We start from the raw sequence: 27,025 nt of genomic DNA, 5'->3' as shown, positions 1-27,025 counted from the left end.
TACCCATCTGATTTGCCTCCAGATAACCCATTTAAATACGGCCGCCGAGTTTGTCTTATGGGGGTACTTTTACGATTCTTTCTGATGGCCTTGTTTGAAAGGTCTCCGTTGGTGCTTGAACCGGGGATGGTTTAAAATGTTGGGGTTGGACTGTTTATTGTTTGTATACCTGGGGTTTGAGCACGCATTGAAGGCATACCAATATTGATTGTTTGCGAGTTTTCGGTAGGCTTAAGGAACTCTAAAATGGCCGCCGCTTTAGTTCATCCATTCGACTAGATTTTAGATAGCCCACAGCTGTTGCTCGTTTCATGCCTCTCCCGTGCCTATGAATGTATATAAGGCCGGGCTCCTATCTTTGGGAGCTGACACACGCTGCTCCCGGGATGACGTAGAGGTATCCATGTGCTTGGAACCGGGTAAGTTCTGAACATTAGCGGGGGGTCGAGTCTTATTTGGTTTATCGTGGAATTGGTTTTTACTAACCCTGAGCAATCTTTGACTAGCGGGTGGCTGCGGTCGAGTTCAGCTTTTTCTAACGCTGACTATTCGTGGCGATGCCGGTATTGTTACCTGTTTTGAGGGCTAGGATCTCTGGTAGTATATGCGGCACGTGGGCTCTTACTTTTCTTTTGGGGTTTCTTTCATTTTCCGTATTTTGGATGATTTTTTTTTTTTTTTTTTTGTTGAAACCGTTTATTGCAATCTCAAATATATACAGGTATGGGCCTACAACCTTCCGGCCGGCCGCTAAAGTGACAGAAGCAAATGACATATATACAATAAGGCACCTGACTTTGCAGAGACGATAAAACAGGAGGTATCAACAACGTGGGCCACATGACTCTGAGCCCACAATACGGTTTCGTTTTATACAACACAACAACATAAAACCACACCCGCAAGGCAACCCGAGATCGAAAATGACAACACGTGCTCCTCCAGTGGGGGACCCCAACCATCCAAAGAAATCCAGAGAGGGGAAGGGAAACAGGTCCGGGGCTGAGGGAGGGGGTCAACTAGGGGGATGGAGCTGGTGAAGTGGGAGGCAACAACGGCGGCTCGCAAATACCCCGGCGGTAGGCGTTCCAGGGGCCCCATATCTTCACCCATGCCCCAGGCTTACCCCGCGCCACATACACCACCTTTTCTCGGAACATGCCCCAATCCATGTGTTCTTTCCAGGCCGACACCGCCGGGGGTCTCTGGGATCCCCACAGTTGAGCAATGTCACGTTTAGCTATCATATATCCCAGAGTCACCCATCGCGTCTGCGGAACCGAGTAATCGGTCGGTTCCCACACATTCAGCAAGCATCTCCTCGCTTCGGGCAACAGCGCGACATGCGTAACCGCTCGCAGGACCTCATGCACACCACGCCAGAATCGCTCCACCCTCGGACATTCCCACAGAATGTGCAAAAAAGTCGCCAAAGCACCACACCCACGCTTACACAATCCATCCTCGGCATAGCCCATACGCAGAAGCCTTGGCCCCGTCATATACACCCGGTGGAGTATCTTAAGCTGGACGAAGCGAAGGCGAGCCGGGATGGCCACCTCCTTCGGAGAGGCCACCGCGGAGGTCCAGTCCTCGTCGTCCAACTCCAGCCCATCGGCAACCCAAGCCTCGCGGAGGCCAGTCAGTAAGCCCGAGCGGTCATTTATCAATTTCTTGTAAATGAGGGAGATCGTGCTGTCCGGAACGTGGCCATCTAGCACTCTATCCTCCAGGGGGGAGGACTCCGGGATGGAGGCCACGTCTAGGAAGACGGAACCCAGTGCGTGACGGACCTGCAGGTAGCGAAAGTATTCACTGCCCTGCAGCTGAAACTCCGCCTGCAGCGTCTCGAATGTTTTGAATCCTCCCCTCGTCCAGAGATCTCCCACTGTACTGATGCCTATCATGTCCCACCTCTCGAAGCCCTTCGAGGTCCACAAAGAGCCCAGCCTCTCCGACGCATACAACGGTGACGCTCGGGTCAAACGGTCCTTCCATCCCATAGCTGCATTAGCCGCGTGCCATACTCGCACCATGACACGCGTGGGTCCCGTCAAGCGGGAATCGGGCACGCTAGTGTAGAGCGCTCGATTGTAGTCGCCACCGGGCAGGAGCATTTTGTCCATTTCAAATGCCGGGTTTAGGGCGGGCCCATAGAAACCGTGATTAATTGCAGCTAACTGGGAGGCCCAGTAATACCGCTTAATATCCGGGAGGGCAATCCCTCCGTCGTACCACGGGAGCGTCAATTTTGCCAGAGCTATACGCGGCCTCCCGTCCAAAAACAGACGGCGCTGTAAGCTTTCCACCTCACGGAAATAGCGCGCCGGGACCAAGTCCATAGTGTTCTGGAGAGCGTACAGAAAGCGCGGCAATGACATCATCTTGAACAACGCCGCCCGACCGAGCGGCGAAAGCGGCATGCGCCGCCAGCGCGCGACGTCCTCCTTCAAGCGCTGGAGGGGGGGAAGCAAATTTCGCTCGTAGCGGGCCACCGGGTCCAGCGTAATATAGACCCCCAGGTATCGAAATCCCTGCGAGGCAATCTGGATCGGACAGCCCCGAGGGAGGACAGGAGCCTCCCCGGAAAGCACATAGACACAGGATTTAGCCCAGTTGATGACAAGGCCTGAATTACGGCCAAAGGAGCGCAAAACATCGACCAGGACAATCAGTGACTTGCGCGGGGAGGCTAAGTACAAAAGGATATCGTCAGCGTAGAGGGACACGCGGTCCTCATACTCGGGGGTCCAACGGAGACCACGGATAGAAGGGTGCCACCGCAGCCACTCCGCCAGGGGTTCCAAGGCCAGTGCAAAAAGGAGCGGCGACAGGGGACAACCCTGTCGCGTGCCCCGTCCCAGCACGAATGGGGCCGAGACTCGACCATTCACCACCACCTGTGCCAATGGGTCCGAGTACAACAATTTAACCCAACTGATGAATCCCGGGCCAAATCCAAATTTCGCCAGCATCGCCCAGATGTAGGGCCATTCGAGCGTGTCGAACGCCATGGTGGCGTCCAAGGACGCCAAGATGGCCGGCTCCCGCACGAACGGAACACGCGCGAGCACCCCGTGCAAGCGCCGCAGATTAAGGGCCGTATTGCGATGGGGAATAAAGCCGGACTGGTCTTGGTGGACCAAATCGCCCACCACGCCGACCAGCCGGTTGGCGAGCACCTTGGCGAGGATTTTAGGCTCCGCGTTCAAGAGCGAGATAGGCCGGTAGGATGTGACCCGGTCTCGCGGTCTCCCCTCCTTGTGGATAACCACGATGGTAGCCAGACGCTGGTCCGGCGGGAGGGAGCCCCGCGAGTGGGCCGCAAGGAACATTGCGCGGAGGTGGGGTGCCAGTACATCCGGTCGCAGTTTATACAACTCGATAGGAATGCCGTTCGGGCCCATGGCCTTGCCAGAAGCGACCGAGCGGATGGCGAGGGCAATTTCGTCCGAGGTGGGGGCGGCATCCATCAACTCCCTGTCCTCCATTGAGAGGGAGGGCAGCGCGATGTCACGCAGCAGGGCATGGGAATCCTCCTCCGGGCAGGGAGAAACCGGGGAATATACCTCACGGAAATAATCTGCAAAGCAAGAGACAATGCCTTCCGGCTCAGTAACACGTACACCATCCATTCTCTCAATCAGCGGGACCACACGACTAGCTCTCTCCTTCTTATCCAACCACGCAATCAACTTGCCAGCCTTATCACCCACATCATACAATCGCCCCTGTTGCTCTCTGCTGAGGCCCCTGGCCGCCTCCATGACGAGGGACCTATAGGCCGCCTGCTTAAGGCGTAGAACGTGCAGCGCAGCGTCAGTCACCCCACTCCCCAGATCACCCTCCAGTTCAGTAATTTCGGCCTCCACCCGGGTCACCTCCTCCTGGGCGCGCCTCCGGGCATGGGAAATAAAGGAGAGGGCCTCCCCTCTAAGCACTGTCTTGAAAGCCTCCCACAGGGAGATGGCCGACGGGACAGACCCCACATTCTCCTCAAAATACCGTTGCAAGGATTTAATCAAGTCCGCACGAATCGTGGGGTCGCGCAGGTACCAGGCATTGATTGGAGCTATCCTGCCCTCCCCCCTCGGGAAGACATCAAAGTGCAACAGGAGTGGGGAATGATCTGAAATACCCCGCGCCAGATGGCGCACCTCCCCCACTCTCCCGGCATAGGCCGCAGGGACAAGGACATGATCAAGCCGCGAAAGGCTACCATGGGCCCCCGAATGGAAGGTGTATTGCAGCTGAGTGGGATGCTTTAGACGCCAACAGTCCACCAATCCCAGTGTGTCCAAAAGGCCAGACAGCCACGCTTGTGCCCGGGGGAGGTCCCTAGGGGGATAGCGATCCATAGTCCCAGAGGCCACCCCATTGAAGTCCCCCCCAACCACCAGAAGCCCCCCCGGAAGGTCAAGCAGGAGGCGTCCCAGGTCCGCAAAGGTGGTGGACTGTAACCCCGGTGGGACGTACACTGAGACAAAGACGACTACTTTGCCCTCCATTCTCCCCACCAAGACAGTGTAGCGTCCCCTCTCATCATGGCGCACCTCGTCTATTTCTAGCGGGAGCGAGATCTTGACCATAATGCCCACCCCTCGTGAGCCTGATGTAAAGCCCGAGTGGGCCACCAAACGATAGCCACGCCGATTCATGGCACAAAAGGAGTTACCAATGAGGTGTGTCTCCTGCAAAAAGACCACATCAGGCGAAATCCGTTTCAGATATTGCAGGACCACACCCCGCTTAATCCTATCACCCAGTCCGTTAACGTTCCAGGACAACAAAGTCAGGTCCCTACCCCCCATCACATACAGAAGCCATCATTTGTCCCCCCGAGAGCATCTCAAAAACACCAATACAATGAAGGGTTTGCCTTGCGGTAGAAACAAACCACACCCCACCCCAACCCACCCATCCCAACAGAACTCCCCCCACCCTGCACCCCTGCATGAGCCCAGACAGCCCCCCCAAAGTGCAGTGTGCCTGTCGCCCCATAGAAAGAAAACTAACTAGTCCCCCAGAGGAGGAGGGAGATCCCCCAAGGGACCCCACACGACCTCCACAGGAGGGGAACTTACCCTAACAGTCAATGGTGACAATAACACAGTCCAGAGCAAGGCCTACCATTAGACCCTCAGTCCTGATCCGGCGGGCCCTCCCCACCAACCGCTCCCCCCCCACCCCCCCGACCCCGATCTCCGGGCAAAGTGTCCAGCCAGTCCCCGGCCGCTTCGGGACGATCAAAAAAGTGCGTGCGGCCATCCACCTCCACCCTCAGCTTAGCCGGAAAAAGCATCGCATATTTGAGATTCAGGTCCCGTAGGCGACGTTTGACACCGAGAAAGCTCAGTCTCTGCTTTTGGACCGCCGGAGTAAAGTCAGGATAGAAATTTATATCCATATTATCAAGTCTGACCGGCCCTTGTAGTCTGGAAGTCTGCAGGATAGCGTCCCTGTCCCGAAAATTGAAAATCCGGGCGATGAGAGGCCTCGGAGGGGCTCCGGTCTTAGGCCTACCCCCGGGGACCCTGTGGGCACGTTCCACTGCAAAGAATTTACTCAGCCCCCGAGGCTGGAGATGGGTGAGGACCAAGTCCTCCACAAACAGGTCCGCTGCCTCTGCCTCGCGTCCTTCCGGCACCCCGATAATGCGGACGTTGTTTCTCCGGGCCCGACCCTCGGAATCCTCCAGTCGACGATGCATCAGGGCGCTCGCCTGGCCAAGCCTGCGCACCTCCTGTTGGAGGGCCGCCACGTCAGATGTGAGGCCCGAGGTAGAGTGGGCCAAAGAATCGACCCGGTCATTTGTTTTTGACAGATCGGCTCTCACGAGGCCCACGTCCACGAGGACCGAGTCGATCTTCTGCGCCAGAGTGTCAAAGCGCTGGTCCACCGAGGCCTTCATCTCGGCGATGGCGCCCATGACGTCTCGGAGGGTCAGGTCCGTGGGCAGAGCAGGAGCATCAGTCGGGCCCGTAGGGGACCTACGCAGCGCCTCTGGAGACCCCTTCTGGAGGGTGTAGCGATCCATGTTGTTGGATTGATGGGCCGCGCCACGACGGGTCGACTTCACCTTAGCCCGGTCGCCATCTTGTTTTGTGGCCATGGTCGCGGTCCCCAAATCGAGCCAATCTCCTCAAAAAGGGGGTAGACAATCCCGTTCAAGGGCTCTGGGGGGGGGCGACCACCGCTCCGCAGGACGGACCGCAGCCGGCGGGCCGGCAGGGCACCCCAACGAGGCCACACCACCGCACAACGCTTCGCGACCCTACCTCGCCTGGCAGCAAGGAGGGCGCAAAAGCGAAAGTGAAAGTGCGGGGTGCGCGAGTCGCCCAGCCTTGCCCGCCGCTGTTATTCACTTTGTCGCCGGATCGCCCCACAACTCCAGTACGGGGGGCCGGTGTGGAGAAGGCCGCAAACCTTAATCGGTGCTCCCGCCGGTGTCCGAAGTCCGAATTGAAAACGGAAAACGGGCGTCACCTCAGTTCGGGTTCACAAACACAGTCCCCTCATCTAGGACAGGATTCGGTCAGGATTTATGCAGGAGGTCGCGGAGGTCCTCGGGAGCCTCGCACCTACGCGGCCATCTTGGGTGCGCGCTAGGCTCCTCCGTCGTATTTTGGATGATTAGTGTAGTTTTTACACTCTGGGGTCCATATGTTTTTTTAGCTAGTGGGCAACCAGGAACCATACATTTGTACTTGAGTGGTTTCTACAAGGAATATTGTTAATACGGGCATGTCATAATTAATTCGATCTCCGAAAATCATAGCTCTAGTATTGTTCTCTCATTTTTTTGTAGAAATTTTAGAGTTATCAAAAATAAAGCGCTATCAAGACTGTCTAATTGCATCGAGGATCATCGCAAAGGGACCTCATGAATAATACAGGAGCAGTTTTATCGTAAAGATGGTACTACACTCATGTTGAAGTAAGTGTATAGCACTAGTCTTACGGTTCAAAGTAGTGGGAATATGTCATACAACTCACTTTTGGACCTTCCTTTTCAGCATAATGATCGGCGCACATACCTTCACAACCCGATCGTAAATAATTCTTTAAGGCAGGAAGGCAGGTAAAGAATTAATAGAGATCTAGAACCTATCTTAGTTTACAGCAGGAAGAGAGATTCTCAAAATAATTAATATCTCTTTCCCTCTAGACCAAAAGGCCTGTCCCTTTACGTTCCCGCTGAATTCAGCGTATTTCGCCCTTTAGGCATTTGGCAAGAAGTCTACCAATTCGGACCTATCGGATGGTGTTAATATAAAAAAATTTTAAGGTAATCTCTATTATTCTCTAATCGAGTTCATTTCTTTCTAAATAAAACATATGGAAGAAATTAGTGAGTAGGGTATGGTAGGACTGGAGGAGTTGTTTTAAGAATGACTGTGTATGTATGTTTTGTACGATGAATCGCCAGGAGAATCACACCGTTTGTTTGCCTACAGGTCCTCTAGGGTTATTGATTTTTCTTGTAAAAAAAGTTTCAGATGGCATTAATGATCCTAGATAACATTGTTCTTATATGTATATCTACTGTGAGTTGTTATCAGTGATACCAATGTCAAGATTTGTGTATATATAATGTTTCTATTGCTAAATGGTTTTAATGTTATTAATTTCCATTATTTTGGTAGATTATCTATATCGTGGGAGATTGAATAATTTGTCCTGAAGAAGGTGGTCTTATAATCATAATACTCCACCGAAACGCGTCGACGCAAGTTCAAAAGGCAGACTGTAGACTGGAGTGACATCTGTTCTCGATGAAATTAGCTAGTAGTATCAACACTGCAGAGAACAGTTGATTTGGGTCTAGTGTCTTCCTTTGCATTCTGGATTAGAAAGCATTTTTTCTCTCTGATGTTCTCCCCATGTTTTGAATTGTTTTTTATTTGTGATCTTTTTTATTGTTTATTTGTGATTCTTTTTTATTGCACAACAGGCACAATGCCATTAGTTATGTGTACTGTCTTGTAATTGTCTGACTATTTTTAATATTGTATTTACTTAACAATGTTCTATATCTAACATTTTTAATAAAATGAAAAAATTTTATAATACCTTGTGACTAGGGTTCAAACTTTGGTGTCATGTTCTGGTGATCGATTGAGTGTAATATCTGTATGAGTTTGTATGATTATTTGCATAAGTGCCAAAAAGGGGAATACTTTTTCGGACTTTTGTCTCTTGGCGCTCTACCCCTTTTTGTGGAATAGAGCCCCTCTCTCTTATTTTACACATTTATTTAAAAGCAGCCCGAGACATGGAGGTCTGCTGACCCCAGCAGACCACCATCCCTGTGAGTGCTAACCAGTCCTAATCCAGTTGCAAATTGCGCCTGCCTCATGAATATTCATGAGGCATGCAATTTGCGACCCCATTAGGAATCACAAACAGTGTCTGAGACACTGTTGTACATTCACTTTTGCAAGTCGCAAATTGCGAGTAGCAATTCGAGGCAATCTGCGACTCTTAAGAGTAAACGGTCGCACATCTGAACCTTGATCTCTGTTGCGACACTTTTGGAAATGTTTGTTTGCTGAGGATTTTTTTCATTATCTCGGATTTATCAATGATTTGGAATGTTGCACAATTTTATGTCTGGTGTTAGACAGAAACTTTAAAAAAAAAAAGAAATAACACTTACAAACACATAGAAACAGGGCGAACTCTCTTCAACAGTTGGCCTGCTGTCGTGCGTCCTCATTTTGCTGATGGCCCTGGGCATGCAGCAGGGGTCAGGGGTCAGCCCAGTTTAACTCTCAGGCTTCAGAAGCGGCCCCTTTCAGCGCCGCGGTCTGCGTGCGATGTGCGCGTGAGCTTTAACTGTGGCCCCTTCACTTCCAGGCAGAAACAAACGAAGAAGAATAGCATTTCGTTTTTAAACTTTTTTCACTTATGTTTGAGGGGTCGACTTCTTCCCGGACACTTCTACCAGGATCACATATGCCGAAGCACGGTTGGCCATCTTGTAATGCTTTTGATGGACTTTAACAGAAATCATTCATAAAAGAAAACAAACTTTGGCAACTCAACAGTGAGCCCAGACCTACTGACTTTACTTGCAGATGTGGAAAGTTAGATGACTACTTTGAAAGTTTGCAAATGTAGAAAAAGAAAAAGGGGCAGCTTTTGTGACCCTGGGCAGTTGCTGGAAACGGGGGGCAGTTCCAGCGCACCACACACAGAAACACCCCCCTGTGCCCTCATGCGTCCCAGACACTTTCATAGGTGTCTGCCAGGCCTGACCCTGGCAGACAGCTGTTTCCTTCTGAAAGTTGCTTTCTTGGGTGGGACATCTTGGAGGAGGGGCCCTGCAGGCGCCCTGTGCTTCGGGGAGCGGTGCAGCAGTTCGCCTGCCTCCGAGGGAGGAGCGCTGTCTGGGCTTCGCCGAGCTTTGAGGCGAAGTTTAAACGTCTCCTTTCCATGGTCGTTACTTTCCGGAGAGGCCTCAGAGCTGGGGTGAGTTTGTCTCACATCACATCACCTCGAAGGCCTTTCAAGCGCTAGCCTCGGCCCTCAAACCTCTGGCAGCCGTGACGAGCTCTGCCTGTCTGCTCTAGTTCTGTCTCGGGCCTCTGGGCGCTGTGTGATACCTCTGGGGCCTGCTATTGTTACATGAAATGTCGCTCGTTCCTGGGAAGAGGGGCCGGGCCCTTCTGAGGGAAGAGGCCTCGCTCATCCCTGGATGTGTCCATGGTCTGTTGTTTCATCCCTCGGCCTCTCGCGCCCTGATGATACACCGGCCTTCTCTGTGGCTCCGACGCTCGGCTCTGGGCCCCCAGCTCCACAGGGGGCCCTTCAGGTCTAAAGGGCCTCTCCCGCTCTCTGGGCCGGGAACAGAGGAGCCATGGTTGAAAGGATGCTTTGTGTTCGGGTCTGAAGTGAAGATATTGTGCAGGAATCCTTTTCATTCCTAAAGGGCGAGTATTCGGACAGGCGGCCACTGACCGATCGACTGCAGTTCACTCAGGATCCTTCTTGTGGCCATCATGGCTTCCAAAACGTTTACCCCGTGAAACCACGAGTCATATTTTATCAAGTTGCTTCGCGTTCATCGATGTGTACTAACATGAACGCTGAGAACTCATATTGCGTCAATCAGTGAAATATGTTAATTGTAATAATTAGTGTTTGCATAGCGCCTCCTACCACAGGCAGCTGTCACGCAACACTGTAAACAACAGATGTATTTTATTTTGATTTATTCACGCTTTCCTACGGTGCCGGAATATTCACAACAGAGAGTAACTGAAAACGCTACGATAACAGCTTGTATCCACACAGATCACATTAAAGAGCGTCTTAAAAAGTTCCCAGCATGCTTAGCGTGCAGGATAGAAGCGTGACCTGTAGATGTTTGTTCACCTGAGCCCAGGCACACAGCGATTCCAAGGGTTTTCGAAGAGACGGGGAACAGGTTGGGGGGTACATGTGGGTACACGGCGTCCACCCACTATTTTCACAGGGCGAACGCCGTCCACCCTGCCAAGAAGCGGGGGAGACCCAGTGAAGTCTGTTCAACTCGTCCTGGTGTAACTTACACCTGGACACAAGTTCCAAGCAGCACTGGTCAGGCTGGGAGGGGGATTTTTTATTTTAAATTCCAGCTGGGCCCAGAACAAAGGCGTAAATTAAGGAGTCCTCCGGCCGCCTTTTGTGGGAGTTTCCTGGCTGGGAGCTATCTGGAGTCTCACACTCAGAAGCATGGGCACCGGACCCCCCCAGGAGTGACAGAGCGGAGTGGCGTAGAGTGAAGTCATAGGACCTGGACCCCCCAGGAGTGACATAGAGCGGAGTGGCGTAGAGTGGAGTCATAGGACCCGGACCACCCAGGAGTGTCATAGAGCGGAGTGGCGTAGAGTGGAGTCATAGGCCCCGGACCCCCCAGGAGTGACATAGAGCGGAGTGGCGTAGAGTGGAGTCATAGGACCCGGACCACCCAGGAGTGTCATAGAGCGGAGTGGCGTAGAGTGGAGTCATAGGCCCCGGACCCCCCAGGAGTGACATAGAGCGGAGTGGCGTAGAGTGGAGTCATAGGACCCAGACCACCCAGGTTGGCTCCCGGCCACGCCCCCGTCCAAACCCACAAATCAATACTTGACGACCAGAGCTGTGGGTAAAAGAGGCCATGTTTATTACAAACCATCGCACAAACATGACAATATATAATTAATACAATTCCATGCAATATGGATTTATCAAATTCATTCGCTAAACAATATTTACATTTCAGTTGATCATAAATTCATAATCCATCAGCAAGTCTGACAGAACTCAATTTACTTACACAAAGAATGTTGTCTATTGCTCCAGCACTAAGGGGCCTTCTGGCTCGCGTCCCCCGACCGACTGAGAACCACGCAAGGCGTAACCCAACTGTGTCCTTGAGAGGTGAGCCCCTGCAATCTGATCCTTGTCCGCCACCTGAGGTGCCCACCCCTCCACCACCTGGCTGCCCATCGGGGCTCGTAGGGAATAACCAGGGGTATGCCCTATGCCCTAGTTTGTAAACTGGCGCCCTTGCCCCCAGCCGGTGTCTCCATTCTCTCTGGGGGGAGCTTACTCTATCTCCCCCTCAGTGCTGTCCTAGTGAGTATGCAGGAGGACTCCCCTTAACAATGTAAGGCAATTTATGTGGCCTCCTTACCACCACAGGGGCGACCAGGGCCAACCGCCCTTCGCGCTCCCCACCACCAGGCAACCCCTTCACCATCACTATCATTACCTTTGTAATGTAGGATAAACCTAACTCAAGAAACTGCCGTCCCCCATGCATGGCACATGGCGTCTTCCACAAGCTGCTAATGTGTGGGATCCGAGGATCACCCATGTCACTCACTCGAGGGAGACATTCTCACCGCTCCCCGTTTGAACTCGAGCTGCTGCTGCCAAAGAGCAATACGGGCCCAACGCACGGGCAAGCGACCCAGCATCTACACCGCTTTGGCAGACATACTGCCTCAATCTTGCCCGGTGAAATATCCGGCATGCTGCGCATGTCGCGGCCCCAATTCTGATTAGAGTGACCAACTACCTCGATCCCCCAGCTGCGGGAAATAGTCCAGCATGACATATGCAGTAACTATGAACAAATCTGCACCTGATAATCGATGGCATGTACGCCCCCCTGAGCATCAACCAGCCGCTACAGATCCCTTCCTAGTAGGCTCCGGTTATAATTTCCCCTAGGGAGTGAGCCTGTCTACCTCAAAACCCAGTGTCCAGGAACTGCAGACCCCCCATTGCCCCAAGTCGCAATGCCCCTACCAGTTTGCTCCCCCTGGAGGGGCCCCCAAAATAACCCTGCACCTGTTGCAGGTAATAAGGTAAATCCGTCGGATGACTGCCCCCAAAGTGGAGGTCACCCAACAGGTAACTTGCTAAGATCTTACTCCTCAAGAAGGAATTGCCCTCATTCTGAGTCCCCTAAGTTTGGCGAAGAAAGTGACCACCCTCTGTTGTGCTCTTGCATAAGATACAAGCCCGCTTTGTGATCCCCATAATTGTAAGCTGCCCCAAGTGGGCCTCCGTTCGGACAAGAGGGGCCCCCCCCCCCCCCGTTGACACCCCGAGGTCCTGAAAGGCCTAGACACTTTCGGTCCGGACTTCTGAGTGCGCTCACAGAGGGATGCCCCTACCAACGGTTGAAGGGCCGTACTCCCATCCACCAACGAGATGTTGCTCACCTAGCCATCTGAGCCGCTGCTTGAATGGAGGCCCGATGGCCCCTTAATTTCCGCCTGTGTTATGTGCGCAGCCTTTTCCCCGGCCCCAACACTGCTGCTCAGAACAAGAACAGCAAAACTGCAGGTGTAGTTGAAAGTGTCCCAGTGTCCAACCCCTATCCCCGGAAAAGAACGTTCAACCTTTTCCTGTGGGCCCCCTTGGCCAGATGGACAGCAAGGAATGAGAAGGCGTCATCTACCCACGTGTGCCCTACTTGTGCCCCAGAACCGGCTGGCAGCAGCTAATCTATCTTATTGGCTGAACAAGAGACTCAAACCAAACCAACGAAGAGCTATGTAAAGGTGCGGCGCGTGTCCTGTTAAACTAAAGGGAGGATTACTGGCCTGGCAAAGGGAAGCTACATTGAGTCATGAATCCCCAACGGGCCTCATCCAGTAGTAAGCTGAACAACGAGGTGTGGCTGATCATGACAACTAGCTGATGCCTAGATGAGTGGCCTCGCAGGACACTCTACCTCACCCAACTATCCAATGAAAGGTACACGGCTGACTGGCATCCTGAAGGTGGCATTAAAGGAATCCTGTAACACGAACATGCTGCCCAGTAAGCACCTTTTATTAAGCAAGCATGTAAGTATTTTACCTGTCTGTGCGCTGCCAACACTGGAACGCATGGCAGCCCTGCGATAAGGGTGCCTCTGACTTATGAAAGAAAGGGATAGAGAATGTTCCATGCCAGCAAGTCTGCCCATGCACAGTACACAGCGCCACCCCGGCCCATGAACGCTCTCCACTGGAGGGAGTAATGCAGCACAGGGGCAAGGGACCCAGGGATTAACATGGGCAGTGTGTTGTAAGCCCCCTGGAGTGTACATCTAGGATCTTATCCCCCATTCAACACTCCCGGGCTGTGTTTACTGTCTCCTCGTTGTCCCCACACGAAGTTCCTGAAGTCCTTACTACTTAGGCATACTCATCTCTCTGATCCTGCCATCGGCGACACTGCAAATCCTACCAGAAAGGATCCATAAGCAGCATGGTGCTTCGCCACCTATGGACGCTCCCTACCGTGCAAACACTGCACGCCCCCAGCCCTAAACACATCGCTAATGCGGTCACTGGTACTACCGATACTGCCCTCTCTGAGTCGCAATACACTGCTATTACAGCCTGCCCTACGGAGTAACAACGCTGCCAATACTTCTAGCCTTGCTCCGTAAAAACACTGTCAACCCTGTGAGCGAAATATTCCAAAGACGGCTGATGCAGCGCGCCGCGCAACAAGCACTTTGTTAATACCCCCAGCTTTAAGCAGTAAATACAGTGCTACTACTGGTAGAAAACAGACTCCCATCACCGTCAGCGCCTACTAGCAAGCATACCACCTCTCTTGTGAAGTCTGTTCAGTACACATAATAGGCTATAACATCCCGCGATATACTGCTGGCATCGACCAGTTCACGAACTGCTGATAAGGCGCCAAGTCGTAACACACTGCAAGTACCGCCTGCACTGACAGTAAACCCGCTGTCCAAACGGTCCATAATACACATTTATTGGATGGAACTGAGCAGTAACCATGCTGCTGAAACTTCCACCAGCGAGCCTCGAAAAACACACCTCGATCATACTGTCGGTACTGAGCCATAAACATCCTGCCGATACTGACCATACCAGTCCCCCTGCTCCTGTTGTGGGGAACAACCTTTACAACGCAACTTTTACAACGCACTACCATTACAACGAAACTGTTGCAACGCAAGTGGATTTACAACGCATGGCATTACAACGCAAGTCTTTACATCGACTTGCGCTAGATGGCGTGCTAACATTACAAATAGTGTAGTTTACTATCCCAACACCTTCCCTACTGTTAAGTGGACTGGAGTTGGAATAGTAAATTACACTTTTCTAATGTTAGCACGCCATCTAGCGCAAGTCGATGTAAAGACTTGCGTTGTAATGGCATGCGTTGTAAATCCACTTGCGTTGTAACAGTTTCGTTGTAACAGCATGCGTTGTAACATCATACATCCCCTTTTGCTGTCTGCCCCAAACCGAACACCCTGCTAGCACTAATGTGAGGACCAAGCAAACTACTGCTTAATGTGCATGCGCCGAGTGGTATAACCCGCTGTTAATACCGCCGACCTTAGCGCAGTAAACGCCCTGCTGATAAGCCATAATTGATCAGTAAACACACCGCTATTACCGCCACAATTGATCAGTAAACACACCGCTATTACCGCCACAATTGAGCAGTACAGAGCCTGCTCATACTGCCCCCATTTAGTAAACCCGCTGCTGCTACAGCCACGGACAATAAAAACCCCGCTAAACTGCTTGCGCCGGACAGCACAAACTCTGCCTGCCTCGACAGTAAACATACAGCTCATGCGGATGAAACAACTGACCCATAGACACCCCGACTGCCAACGTCCGTCCCGAGCGGAAACTCCTGCTGCTACTGACCACCCCAAGCATCAAAAACTCTGCTAACACTGCTTGCCCGGATGGCCTGCACCGGGACATCGTGACTGGGGAGCCCACTTCCTGAATAATATATACGAGTTCATAGGGGCAAGGAACCCTCACTTGGGCCCTCTGTAGAGTACGTAAGTTGTTGTGGTGCAATTGTAATTTACTGTGTATTCCTTTTATTGATGTACATTCTGAGTTCTGTTACACGCGCTTCTTGAAAGAAGGTTTTCTTTCAAGTGGAGCTCGTGTCTGGCCTCTGTTGTGGCAGAGCATTCCAAACTGAAGAATGCTATTCTTCGGTTGGTTTGCTGCCACAACAGACGTGCTCCAGTGACTTCCTTTATTCACGAAGATTAGAAGAATAAACTTCAACATTAACAAGGATTACCTGTGCAGACATTTTCCTTACTTGGTGCATGCTATTCCTTGGATTCACACTTTACATTTTGGCGACGATTTTTTTTTCATAAAGGAAGATTTCACCATATTTGCACGCTCTTCTCTGCATAAAGGAAAAGTCAAATTTATTGGCTTCAACGCGTGGTGTTGGTGGTGCTTTCCGGCGAACGAGTGGCTGCTCGGGAGAGCGATCGGCGGAATTTTAACAATTTCACTGATTTCCTGGACGCATGACGACACACCCTTCAACGTGGTTACTTAGCAACGTTCCAAAACAAAACAACGCTTCGTAACGCACGCTCCGGTCCGGCGGCCATGTTAGGATTACAATAAACCAGTCTCCATGACAACGGAGCTTACGGAAAGGAGATTGCTTGTTTAAAGCTGAACAAGTATTTAAAGAGGGCACACATTCACCGATATACACGCAAGAAACAGCGAAATGAGAGGAAAAAGATACATTTGATGACAGAAAGGTGTCATTCTATTTTTTAAAAAAAAAGAGGTACTTTGAAATTAATTTATTTATTCATTTTCTTGTGAAAAGGTATATGAATATATATAAATTACATAGATTTACAATACATGTGATGAATAACGCTATCTAGTAATTCAAGTCTATTCAAAATATAGTTTTAAAAAAAAAGGGTTACAATATATAGATAATGGCTGCAAATCATCAAATTGTATTACTTGATCAGTTCCTTCCGTTACCTGGTAAACCAAAAGAAGTATGGAAAACCTGGTTTCGCAGTTTTCAAAGCTATTTGGTTGCAATTGATGCAGATGACTATTCAGCTAAAAGAAAGTTGGCAATTTTATACAGTCATTTGGGAAAAGCGGGGAGAGAAATCTTTGACAACCTTCCCCCTGGTATTCCTCCTCCTGGCACTGGAGAAGGCTGGAATGTTTTTTCTGACGCAGTCCAGAGATTAAATAAAAAGTTTCTGGAGCAGCCAAATGTAATGCTTGAACGGTACAATTTTATGAGAAGGAAACAAGAGCCAAATGAGACGGTTGAAGAGTTCATATCGGCTCTCAGGAATTTAGCAGCAGAATGCAATTTCGGAGCATATCTTGATATAGTTATCAGGGATCAGTTTGTTTACAAATGTTATCATAAGAAAATTCAAGAAAGAATTCTAAGTTGTCGTGATCCAACGTTATCAGAAGTGATAGATATGGCCAAAAGCATTGAACGTTCTATAGTGTCATCACAGTGTATTTCACAAGAGATGAACTTCAATACAAGTTTGCAGAATGAGTCGCAAGTCAATGCCATTGCTGCAAAAAGCAAATTTGTTAGACCCTTTGCAAAACCATTTCAAAGAAGAATGATGTCTTCGTGCTATAGATGTGGTTCAAGAACGCATCTTGGAAACAGTCCAATTTGTCAGGCACTTGGAAAAAAATGTTCAAATTGTCAAAAGTTTGGACATTTTTACACGGTTTGTAAGGGAAAAAGATTTGTTCAAGTCAGTGCTGTCTCTTCCATGGAAGAATTTCCAGATGCAAATATTGCTTCCGTAGAGGTGGATCTACAAAACTTGAATGTCAACACCGTAACTATTTCTTCACAACCTTTGGAGAAAAAGATAATTCTGGCAATTGATACTGATGTGGACTCATCACAAAATAGTCTTGCAAAAGAACCTACGTGTGAAGTGATGATTAATAACATTTGTTTTACCATGATGGCAGACTCTGGTGCTCCTGTAACCATTATTTCTGATATTTTATTTCATCTCCATTGGCCATCTCATTCTATGAAATTACTTCCTATGGACATTGTTCCAAAGGGTTATGGTGGTAAAGACATTGACATGTTGGGTTATTTTATGGGTGATGTGAAATGTTTAGGAAGGTGCACTTTTACGAAAATATATGTTGCAATTGAGGGAAAATGTATTGTGGGCTGGCAAGATCTTGCAAAAATGGGACTAAAGCTAGTTCCAGGTTCAGATTCACCTGTACAGATCAATGATATTTCTGTTTCTTTAGTGTCAGAGGATTTAAATGATTTAACAGGTAGCATTATTTCAGAATTTCCAGATGTCTTCAAAGAGGTTGTTGGGAAAATTAAGAACTACGAGCATTTGATCAGACTTAAACCTGGTGCAGTACCCGTTATGCACAAATTAAGGACAATTCCATTGAATGTTAAAGATGACCTTAGAAAATTATTGGATAGAATGGTCTCTGAAGGTATAATTGAGTCAACTTCCTCTTCACAATGGGTCAGTCCTATAGTTATTGTTAAGAAAAAGGATTCTAGTATTCGTTTATGTGCTGACCTTCGCTCACTAAATCAGAATATAATTATTGATTGCCATCCTCTTCCTAAAATCCAAGATTTACTCACTGGTATATCAGGGTCAAAATTCTTTACTTTGCTTGATTTGCGTAGTGCTTATCATCAGATCCCCTTGTCACCAGCCTCATCTGAACTTACTACTTTTATCACTCCTTTTGGAGCATATAAATATTTAAGACTCCCTTTTGGATTGGCTTCTGCAGCCAGTGTTTTCCAGAAGTTCATGGATGATCTTCTTAAAGATATACCATTTGTACAAGCATATCAGGATGATGTCCTTATTTTTTCAAAAAACAAAGAGGATCATATACACACTTTGAGGGCAGTTCTATCTCGCTTCAAGGAAGTTGGTGTGACGTTAGGGAAGGATAAGTGCAAATTTTTTGCAAAAGAAGTAGATTATTTAGGACACTCACTGTCAGAAAGTGGTATAAAACCAAAATTCTCTCTCACTCAGGCAATATCAAATGTGCCTATTCCATCTGATAAAGATTCCCTAAAATCTTTTTTAGGATTAACGGAGTATTATTCGCGATTCATCCAAGGTTACTCCCAAATTGTTCAGCCTTTGCGTGCCCTTCTCAAGAAAAATGAGAAATTTATTTGGTCAAGTGAGGTTGAAGATGCGTTTAATCTAGTGAAGAAGGTTATAATTGAAGCTCCTGCCTTGTCATCTTTTACCCCAGGTTCAAAATGTACCATATCTGTTGATGCGAGCCAACATGGTTTGGGCGCAGTACTTTGTCAATGGATAGGTGCAAGAGAACATACTGTTGGGTTTGCGTCAAGATCTCTTAGTAGTGCTGAAAGAAATTATAGCACTATTGAGAGAGAAGCGTTAGCCTGTTCCTGGGCAGTAGAGAAATTTAAAACTTACATATGGGGTTCACACTTCATTCTCTTAAGTGATCACAAACCATTGTTGAACCTTCTAAATGGTAATGGCACTGGTAAGGCATCAGCCAGGTTAGTGAGAATTTTGTCAAGGTTACATGAATTCAATTTTACCATAAAACACATTTCAGGAGGACATAATTTGAGGGCAGATTGTCTTTCTAGATTATTTCTAAAAGAAAACTCATGTGATTCTAAATGTGATGATGTAGAATGTGTTGTTTCGTCGATTGAGGATTTAGTCTTGTCTCCTTTCAGTATAAAACAATCAGATTGGATAAAAGCTTATTGTGATGATGAAATACTTTCTGCTGTAAAGAATATGATTATATCAGGATGGCCAAAAGAACGTTCCCTTCCGGGTTCTTTAAAATCATTCGCACAAGTCTCGAATGATTTATCTATTGTCAATGAGGTGATTTTTCGTGGAGACCAATGTGTTCCTCCATCTATTTTTAGAGAAAAACTTTTTCAAGCAGCTCACGAAGGACATTTAGGGATAGGTGCCACTGCTAGGAAGCTAAAGGAACACTTTTGGTGGCCAGGTTTAGATGGGGACATATCAAATTGGATTAATAAGTGTAATACATGTTTAGTTTCGGATAAACATTGGAAGACTTCGCAACTTCCTTTACATTGTGTTCCTTTACCTGAGGAACCTTGGTCTAAACTTGCGATGGATTTTGCAGGTCCTTTCATTGTTTTGCCTCAACATAAACAATATATTATCTCTGTCATTGACTATCATTCAAAATGGGTTGATTTTGAATTTTGTGAAACTCCAAATTCACAAGCTGTTATTAAATTTTTAAATAGAGTTTTTAGAGCTGAAGGTTCACCAAGAGAAATTGTGACGGATAATGGGTCACATTTTTGTTCCTCCTTAATGCAAGAGTATTTCAAAGTACATGATATTAGGCATCTAAGAGTTGCTCTGTACTCTCCTTCTTCCAATGGTCTCATTGAAAGAATGAATAGATTTTTTAAAGAGGGGATTCAATCTGCAATTTCCACCAATGTGGATGTTGAAGAATTTCTAAGGAAGAAGATTTGGTCGTATATTGTTACCCCTCATTCAACTACTGGCATTTCTCCTTTTAGATTACTGAAAAGGAGAAATCCAAATGGGAACATTTGCCCATCTTGGATAAAAAGTCTTTCAAGTAAAGACAGTAATTGCTTAGCTTGTGAAGATAAGCACGTTCTTAGAAGTAATGTCTCAAGGCAACAGGAAGTACAAAGGAGAAATTTTGATTGTGCTGTTAAGCATATTGTAGATACATTCCAGGTTGGTGATTGGGTCATGGTTAAAAGTCCATGTAAAATCACTAAAGGTATTTCAAAATTTTCTTTACCAACTCAAGTTCTTAAAGTTGCTAAGGGTTCTGTGTTTTTGGATAAAAAGGGGTGGTGGAATAAAAGAGCTATAGTTAAACTTTCCACTGAACAAGCAGACAGAATTAGGATGTCTAAACATTCTGCTGGTTCATCTTTTTGTTCACATTTCCCCATTGGTTCTCCATCAGATAATTTAGGTGTACAAACGTCACAAGTGGATCATTATTGTACTTCTCAATTTACTTCTCAAGATTCAGATTTACAGACCAATATTGATGTTCATGATTCTCCCACACCCACAACATCTACATCAGTCAGACCTATGAGGAACTGTTCATTTCCTGCAAAATTTAAGGATTTTTATTTGTCTTAAGTTTTGTTTAGAATACGTTGTTTTTTATAAAGAAAGGGAGATGATGTAGAGTACGTAAGTTGTTGTGGTGCAATTGTAATTTACTGTGTATTCCTTTTATTGATGTACATTCTGAGTTCTGTTACACGCGCTTCTTGAAAGAAGGTTTTCTTTCAAGTGGAGCTCGTGTCTGGCCTCTGTTGTGGCAGAGCATTCCAAACTGAAGAATGCTATTCTTCGGTTGGTTTGCTGCCACAACAGACGTGCTCCAGTGACTTCCTTTATTCACGAAGATTAGAAGAATAAACTTCAACATTAACAAGGATTACCTGTGCAGACATTTTCCTTACTTGGTGCATGCTATTCCTTGGATTCACACTTTACACCCTCCCGTCACACAGAGGGGCATGGGGTCATCTCACCATCCCCCACACGAAATTCCCCGGGACTTCGGGCACTTGCCGTACACTTATTCACGCCAATAGCTGTCTGATCCCAGCATCCACCGAATGTGGCGCGGTAGTTTATATTACAGTATCCCTTCCTCCCGGGGGTGTCCCACCTATTCCATCGTCATGTTCCCAAGTATGGCGTTCGCTAGTTGTTAAGGTAGCCCGCAAACCTCCTCTTATCCATGCGGCATTCGCCGGCCCCGCCCGCTGTAGCAAACCACGACACCACGACAGGCCAAAATCTCCCGCTCCAGGCGTCCCCCTTCTAACAAGACAGCCAGACATTGCCCTCCGGAGACCCCCGAGACACCTCGCTGCTCTCTCTCCCCTGTTGTCCACCCCTCCGTGGCCTACAGAACTGGGAGCGCGCTTCTAACCACCGCATCCATCAGTTTAACCGTGCCACCAAAAAGCATGAGCTACTCCAATGGGATCCAACTTGGCCGCCCATGACACCGACCGAACAACGACTGGTTCTCTGAAAGTGCCAACCATGCACCAACTGATTCCGCATCAAGGCACATAAAAAAAGAAACTCCAAACCAGTTTTCAGCTAGCCCTGTTCCCACATGGTACCCCGATAATCTATACCACGCATCAAAACCCATCACACATACAACATACAATACCGATGCACCGCCTGGTCAGTTAGCGCAGGGATCCGAACCGTACCCGTGGCAAAACTCCCGCCTGACTCTGTCTCTGTCTGTCTCTATCTCTGTCTCCATCTGTCTCTATCTGTCTCTGTCTCTAACTGTCTCTGTCTCTATCTGTCTCTATCTCTGTATCTACCTGTCTCTGTCTCTATCTGTCTCTATCTCTGTATCTACCTGTCTCTGTCTCTATCTGTATTTGTCTCTATCTGTATTTGTCTCTATCTGTCTCTGTCTCCATCTGTCTCTGTCTCCATCTGTCTCTGTCTCTATCTGTATCTCTCTCTCTACCTGTCTTTGTATCTATCTGTCTTTGTCTCTATCTGTATTTGTCTCTATCTGTCTCTGTGTGTCTCTATCTGTCTCTCTGTGTGTCTTATCTGTTTCCGTCTGCCTCTGCCTGTCTCTGTCACTATCTGTCTCTATTTGTCCCTGCCTCTATCTGTCCCTGCCTCTATCTGTCTCTGTCCAAACAGGAAGCTTTCCAAAAGGTCCTTTAAAAGCCAGCTGTGAAAGCACATACAGCTGACTTTTAAAGGGCCTTTTGGGAAGCTGTCCGATGGTGCTGTGACATCATAGAGGCCGGCAGTAAACACAGAAGATGGCTTCAGGAGCATAGGTAGTGAACACCTATTTAATATGTATTCACTACGTATGCTCCTAAGGTCATCCTCTGTGTTTACTGCTGGCCTCACTGGAAACGTAGACCTGCAAGGCAAGGTCCGTGGGCCACCAATGAAGGCCTGCCCGGCCGCTGGCGGCCCGCGGGCTGTACTATGAATACCACGGGTTTAACCAATCTTTAAACATTTTTTATCAGTGCGACTAACAATTTAAATAATCCAGAACGACGAGTCAATTTATTAACACTGATGCACAAGATTAACAGCAAAAGCATCACTCCACTAATCACAAGTTTAAAAAAAGACACCCTGCCGTGCCATGACTTGTTTGCTCACCTCGTGGTTGGCGCGATTGTTGGGCTTGACCAATGACCTTAATGACCTCGCTTCCTTTTCCCTTCCAGCACCAGTGGACCTTTCCACGAGGTCTTCCAGATGGATTTTGAGATTGCTGATCTGAGTGAAGCTTCAGGGACACAGATCACGTGGCGGGCGGACTATCCCGGGGAGCCCACATCTGATGAAGACGCCCCTGGAGTCTACATCAACCCGAAGGACCTTGCCGGAGTCATCCCCTTGGCCATGGTAAGACGTTAAATGTATGCGCATGGTAATTATGTGGCCCTCAATATCTCATAAGTGTTGTCATAGTGATGGACCACACACCATCCTCTGAGACTGTGTGGCCCTCTTTACATCTCAGAAGACAATGACACATCTCTTAGCGTAAAGAGCTTCCACACTCCAAAGAACGCCTGCGCGTCTTGACTCAGACACAATCTGGTAAATGCGTGTGAGGCTTCTGTGAGAGCAAAGACATTTCGACTACAATGGGTCCCACTTGGAAGTAATTTGTGCCTCACACACAGTGATGTACATCACAACACTCCATCATAAAGACAGAAACTTAATTTAATCGGTGGTGAAGATGGCGTCTAGAGCTTCTTTGTGTCTAACCTATTCATCAAAGACAGTACGGTGTGCCAAGTCCTCCTGGGAAGCCGAGCCTGTGGCTGACAGGCTGCAGCGAAGCCAGAAATGTTGTAATTCGGTCTATGCCAACGAAAGAATGGAAAAGCTGCAGTTTGGACTCAGCCATATGGAAATCAGTCTTGACCCTGCTCCAATAAGAACAGTCCAGACTAAACTGCCAGGCCAGGTCCTCCCTGAACCTCCTTGAACCCCCCTGAGCTGGTTCACAAGCAACCCTGGACCAACCATTCCCGGTGCTGGGTTGCTGGTGTTGCGGTTCAGGGAGGACCTGGTCTGGAAGTTTGGACTGGATGGATCCTACGAGGATCAGGGCCAAGACTGATTAGCATAGGGCAAGGTCCAAACTGAGGTGGAATGATGGCTGAAAATCAATTGATTGGATGGCAGTTCTGAGGGATTGCCAGTGTCTGAGATTATTTCAAGCATTCCATCCATCACTTTGTTGTTTTTGCATGTGGCACCCTAAGTGTGTGTGGTCTGCCCAGACGTGGGTCCCAGACTCTGTGTGCCACTGCAACCAATCTATATCGGGCTGAAGAGCAGTGATATGGGTGAAACCAGTCCTGGGCTGCTTGTGGTCTGGTTCAGGGAGGACCTAGCCTGGCAATTTGGGTTGGAGTGTTCCCATAATGAGCAGGGTCAACACTGATTTGCATATGGCTGGGCACAAATTGAGGTGGCTTGGTTGGCAAAAAATGAAGGATTAGGATACAGCCCAAGCGATTGCCAGTGGCTGAATTAATTCAAGTATTCCATCCATCACCTTCTTGTTTTGGCATTTAAATTCTAAATCAGACCGAGCATCTTTTAAACTGTAAAAGAGAAATTGACATCTGCGTGGATTGGTTTATGCAGAACGTAGATGCTCCCAGACCTTATTTTTCACTTTATTCACCTTTTGAATAAAAATGTATGCATAATACATACATACAACGCCTTTTTTTTTAACCTCAATTCACTTCAATGCTATTTATTTCCACCAGGCATAAGAGCCAACCACAGACCACTGAACCCTCCATATATTGTAAGTCTGGCACTTAGGGCTCGTTGGACCCTGTCTACCATGATACACAGACCACAGACTATTGAACCCTCCATATATTGTGAGTCTTGCACTTAGGGCTCGTTGGACCCTGTCTATCATGATGTACAGACCACAGACCATTGAACCCTCCATATATTGTAAGTCTGGCACTTAGGGCTCGTTGGACCCTGTCTACCATGATTCACAGACCACAGACCATTGAACTCTCCATATATTGTAAGTCTGGCACTTAGGGCTCGTTGGACCCTGTCTACCATGATGCACAGACCACAGACCATTGAACCCTCCATATATTGTAAGTCTGGCACTTAGGGCTCGTTGGACCCTGTCTACCATGATGCACAGACCACAGACCATTGAACCCTCCATATATTGTAAGTCTGGCACTTAGGGCTCGTTGGACCCTGTCTACCATGATGTACAGACCACAGACAATTGATCCCTCCATATATTGTAAGTCTGGCACTTAGGGCTCGTTGGACCCTGTCTACCATGATGCACAGACCACAGACCATTGAACCCTCCATATATTGTAAGTCTGGCACTTAGGGCTCGTTGGACCCTGTCTACCATGATGCACAGACCACAGACCATTGAACCCTCCATATATTGTAAGTCTGGCACTTAGGGTTCGTTGGACCCTGTCTACCATGATGCACAGACCACAGACCATTGAACCCTCCATATATTGTATGTATCAAGCAGCCCCTTGATTGGCACTTAGGGCTCGTTGGACCCGGTCTACCATGATGTATAGACCACAGACCATTGAACCCTCCATATATTGTAAGTCTGGCACTTAGGGCTCGTTGGACCCTGTCTACCATGATACACAGATCACAGACCATTGAACCCTCCATGTATTTTAATTCTGGCACTTAGGGCTCGTTGGACCCTGTCTACCATGATGCACAGACCACAGACCATTGAACCCTCCATATATTGTAAGTCTGGCACTTAGGGCTCGCTGGACCCTGTCTACCATGATACACAGACCACAGACCATTGAACCCTCCATATATTGTAATTCTGGCACTTAGGGCTCGTTGGACCCTGTCTACCATGATGCACAGACCACAGACCATTGAACCCTCCATATATTGTATGTATCAAGCAGCCCCTTGTTTGGCACTTAGGGCTCGTTGGACCTGGTCTACCATGATGCACAGACCATTTAACCCTCCATATATTGTAAGTCTGGCACTTAGGGCTCGTTGGACCCTGTCTACCAGGATACACAGACCACAGACCATTGAACCCTCCATATATTGTAATTCTGGCACTTAGGGCTCGTTGGACCCTGTCTACCATGATGCACAGACCACAGACCATTGAACCCTCCATATATTGTAAGTCTGGCACTTAGGGCTCGTTGGACCCTGTCTACCATGATGCACAGACCACAGACCATTGAACCCTCCATATATTGTAAGTCTTGCACTTAGGGCTCGTTGGACCCTGTCTACCATGATGCACAGACCATTGAACCCTCCATATATTGTATGTATCAAGCAGCCCCTTGTTTGGCACTTAGGGCTCGTTGGACCCTGTCTACCATGATGCACAGACCACAGACCATTGAACCCTCCATATATTGTAAGTCTGGCACTTAGGGCTCGTTGGACCCTGTCTACCATGATGCACAGACCACAGACTATTGAACCCTCCATATATTGTAAGTCTGGCACTTAGGGCTCGTTGGACCCTGTCTACCATGATGCACAGACCACAGACCATTGAACCCTCCATATATTGTATGTATCAAGCAGCCCCTTGTTTGGCACTTAGGGCTCGTTGGACCCTGCACACCATCATGCACCTCTTTTTACCAAAGTGCCGGGAGTAACGTATGCAGTAACAAGTACCCTTTGACTTCCCTCTTGCTTCCTCGTGGCCTCCTTTTTGCTGCTCAGGGACTGGGGATGGGACAAGGAGAGAAGGCTGCAGAGATGGCCCTGTTCGCTGTTCGTTCCTGCTCTGGCCTTCATGGCTCTGAGATTAGATGTAGCGAGGGCAGAGCTAGGGGTCTCATCAGGCAATTCTGGGAAAAAACAGCAGTGATGAAGCATGTGTGGCTTCCTGGGTCCACAACAGATAGGAAACACTTCCATGGTCTGTGCACCTTTACTGGGTGTCCTGGGTGCGGACCGGGCCAGCGTCCCTGTCACAATGAATGCACTGTCCTAGTGTCCTTAGCAGAGCCATGAAGTCGCGCCTGCCCTGGGGCAGTGCTGCAGTGAATCCCCCGGTCCACCTTTCACTGTGCAGATGAACACAAGAGCTGCATTTGTAAAGAGGGTAGAGATTCCCTCAAGGGAGGTGCAGTGAGTGACTGTATCCACCTGTAGGCTGTCTCTGGGGGTCAATGGGATCCGATGTACACCCTTCCAAACGGGTTCCATGAGAGGCGCTGTGAGTGTGCACCACTTCTGCATGGTGCACAGTGAGTACACCCCCGATGCCCTCTGTGCCTCTGTGTGTCACTAATAGAGAACAGGTGCAGAGACAAATTGTTACCTCATTAGGTTGGGACCCAAATGCCAGGCAAATGAGGGAACTCCCCTTGAGAAAGCACAAGTGCACATGGAGCACCCGTGCGATTTGTATTGCAGAAGGGTCTGCACAAGCGTCTGTGGCCCCTTCTGTAAAACCAAAATGCTGGAGGGAAGAAAAAACAGGGCGCCCATGCTGAGTGCACCCCAGAACACTTAGGACAATATCACCCTTGTTTAAAACATTAAACAATCATTGATTCACTTGACTTAATCATGTCAGTGGAT

The 27,025-nt window shown here is 48.4% G+C and overlaps 1 protein-coding gene across 1 annotated transcript in view; it reads left to right on the top strand.

Moving 5' to 3' along the window:
• Nucleotides 1–27,025, top strand: part of LOC146783173 (transmembrane protein 132D-like) — a 1,969,967-nt gene that overhangs the window by 1,247,253 nt on the left and 695,689 nt on the right. Inside the window, exon 4 of the mRNA XM_085636467.1 lies at nt 22,612–22,792. Within this exon, the coding sequence (XP_085492593.1) occupies nt 22,612–22,792 (181 nt within the window). The remainder of the gene's footprint in view (nt 1–22,611; nt 22,793–27,025) is intronic.

Source organism: Triturus cristatus, chromosome 11, assembly GCF_964204655.1.
Source record: "Triturus cristatus chromosome 11, aTriCri1.1, whole genome shotgun sequence".
Classification (NCBI taxonomy): Eukaryota; Metazoa; Chordata; class Amphibia; order Caudata; family Salamandridae; genus Triturus; species Triturus cristatus.
The sequence above is the reverse complement of the archived record's forward strand: the minus strand, read 5'-3'. Positions and strand labels throughout refer to the sequence as shown.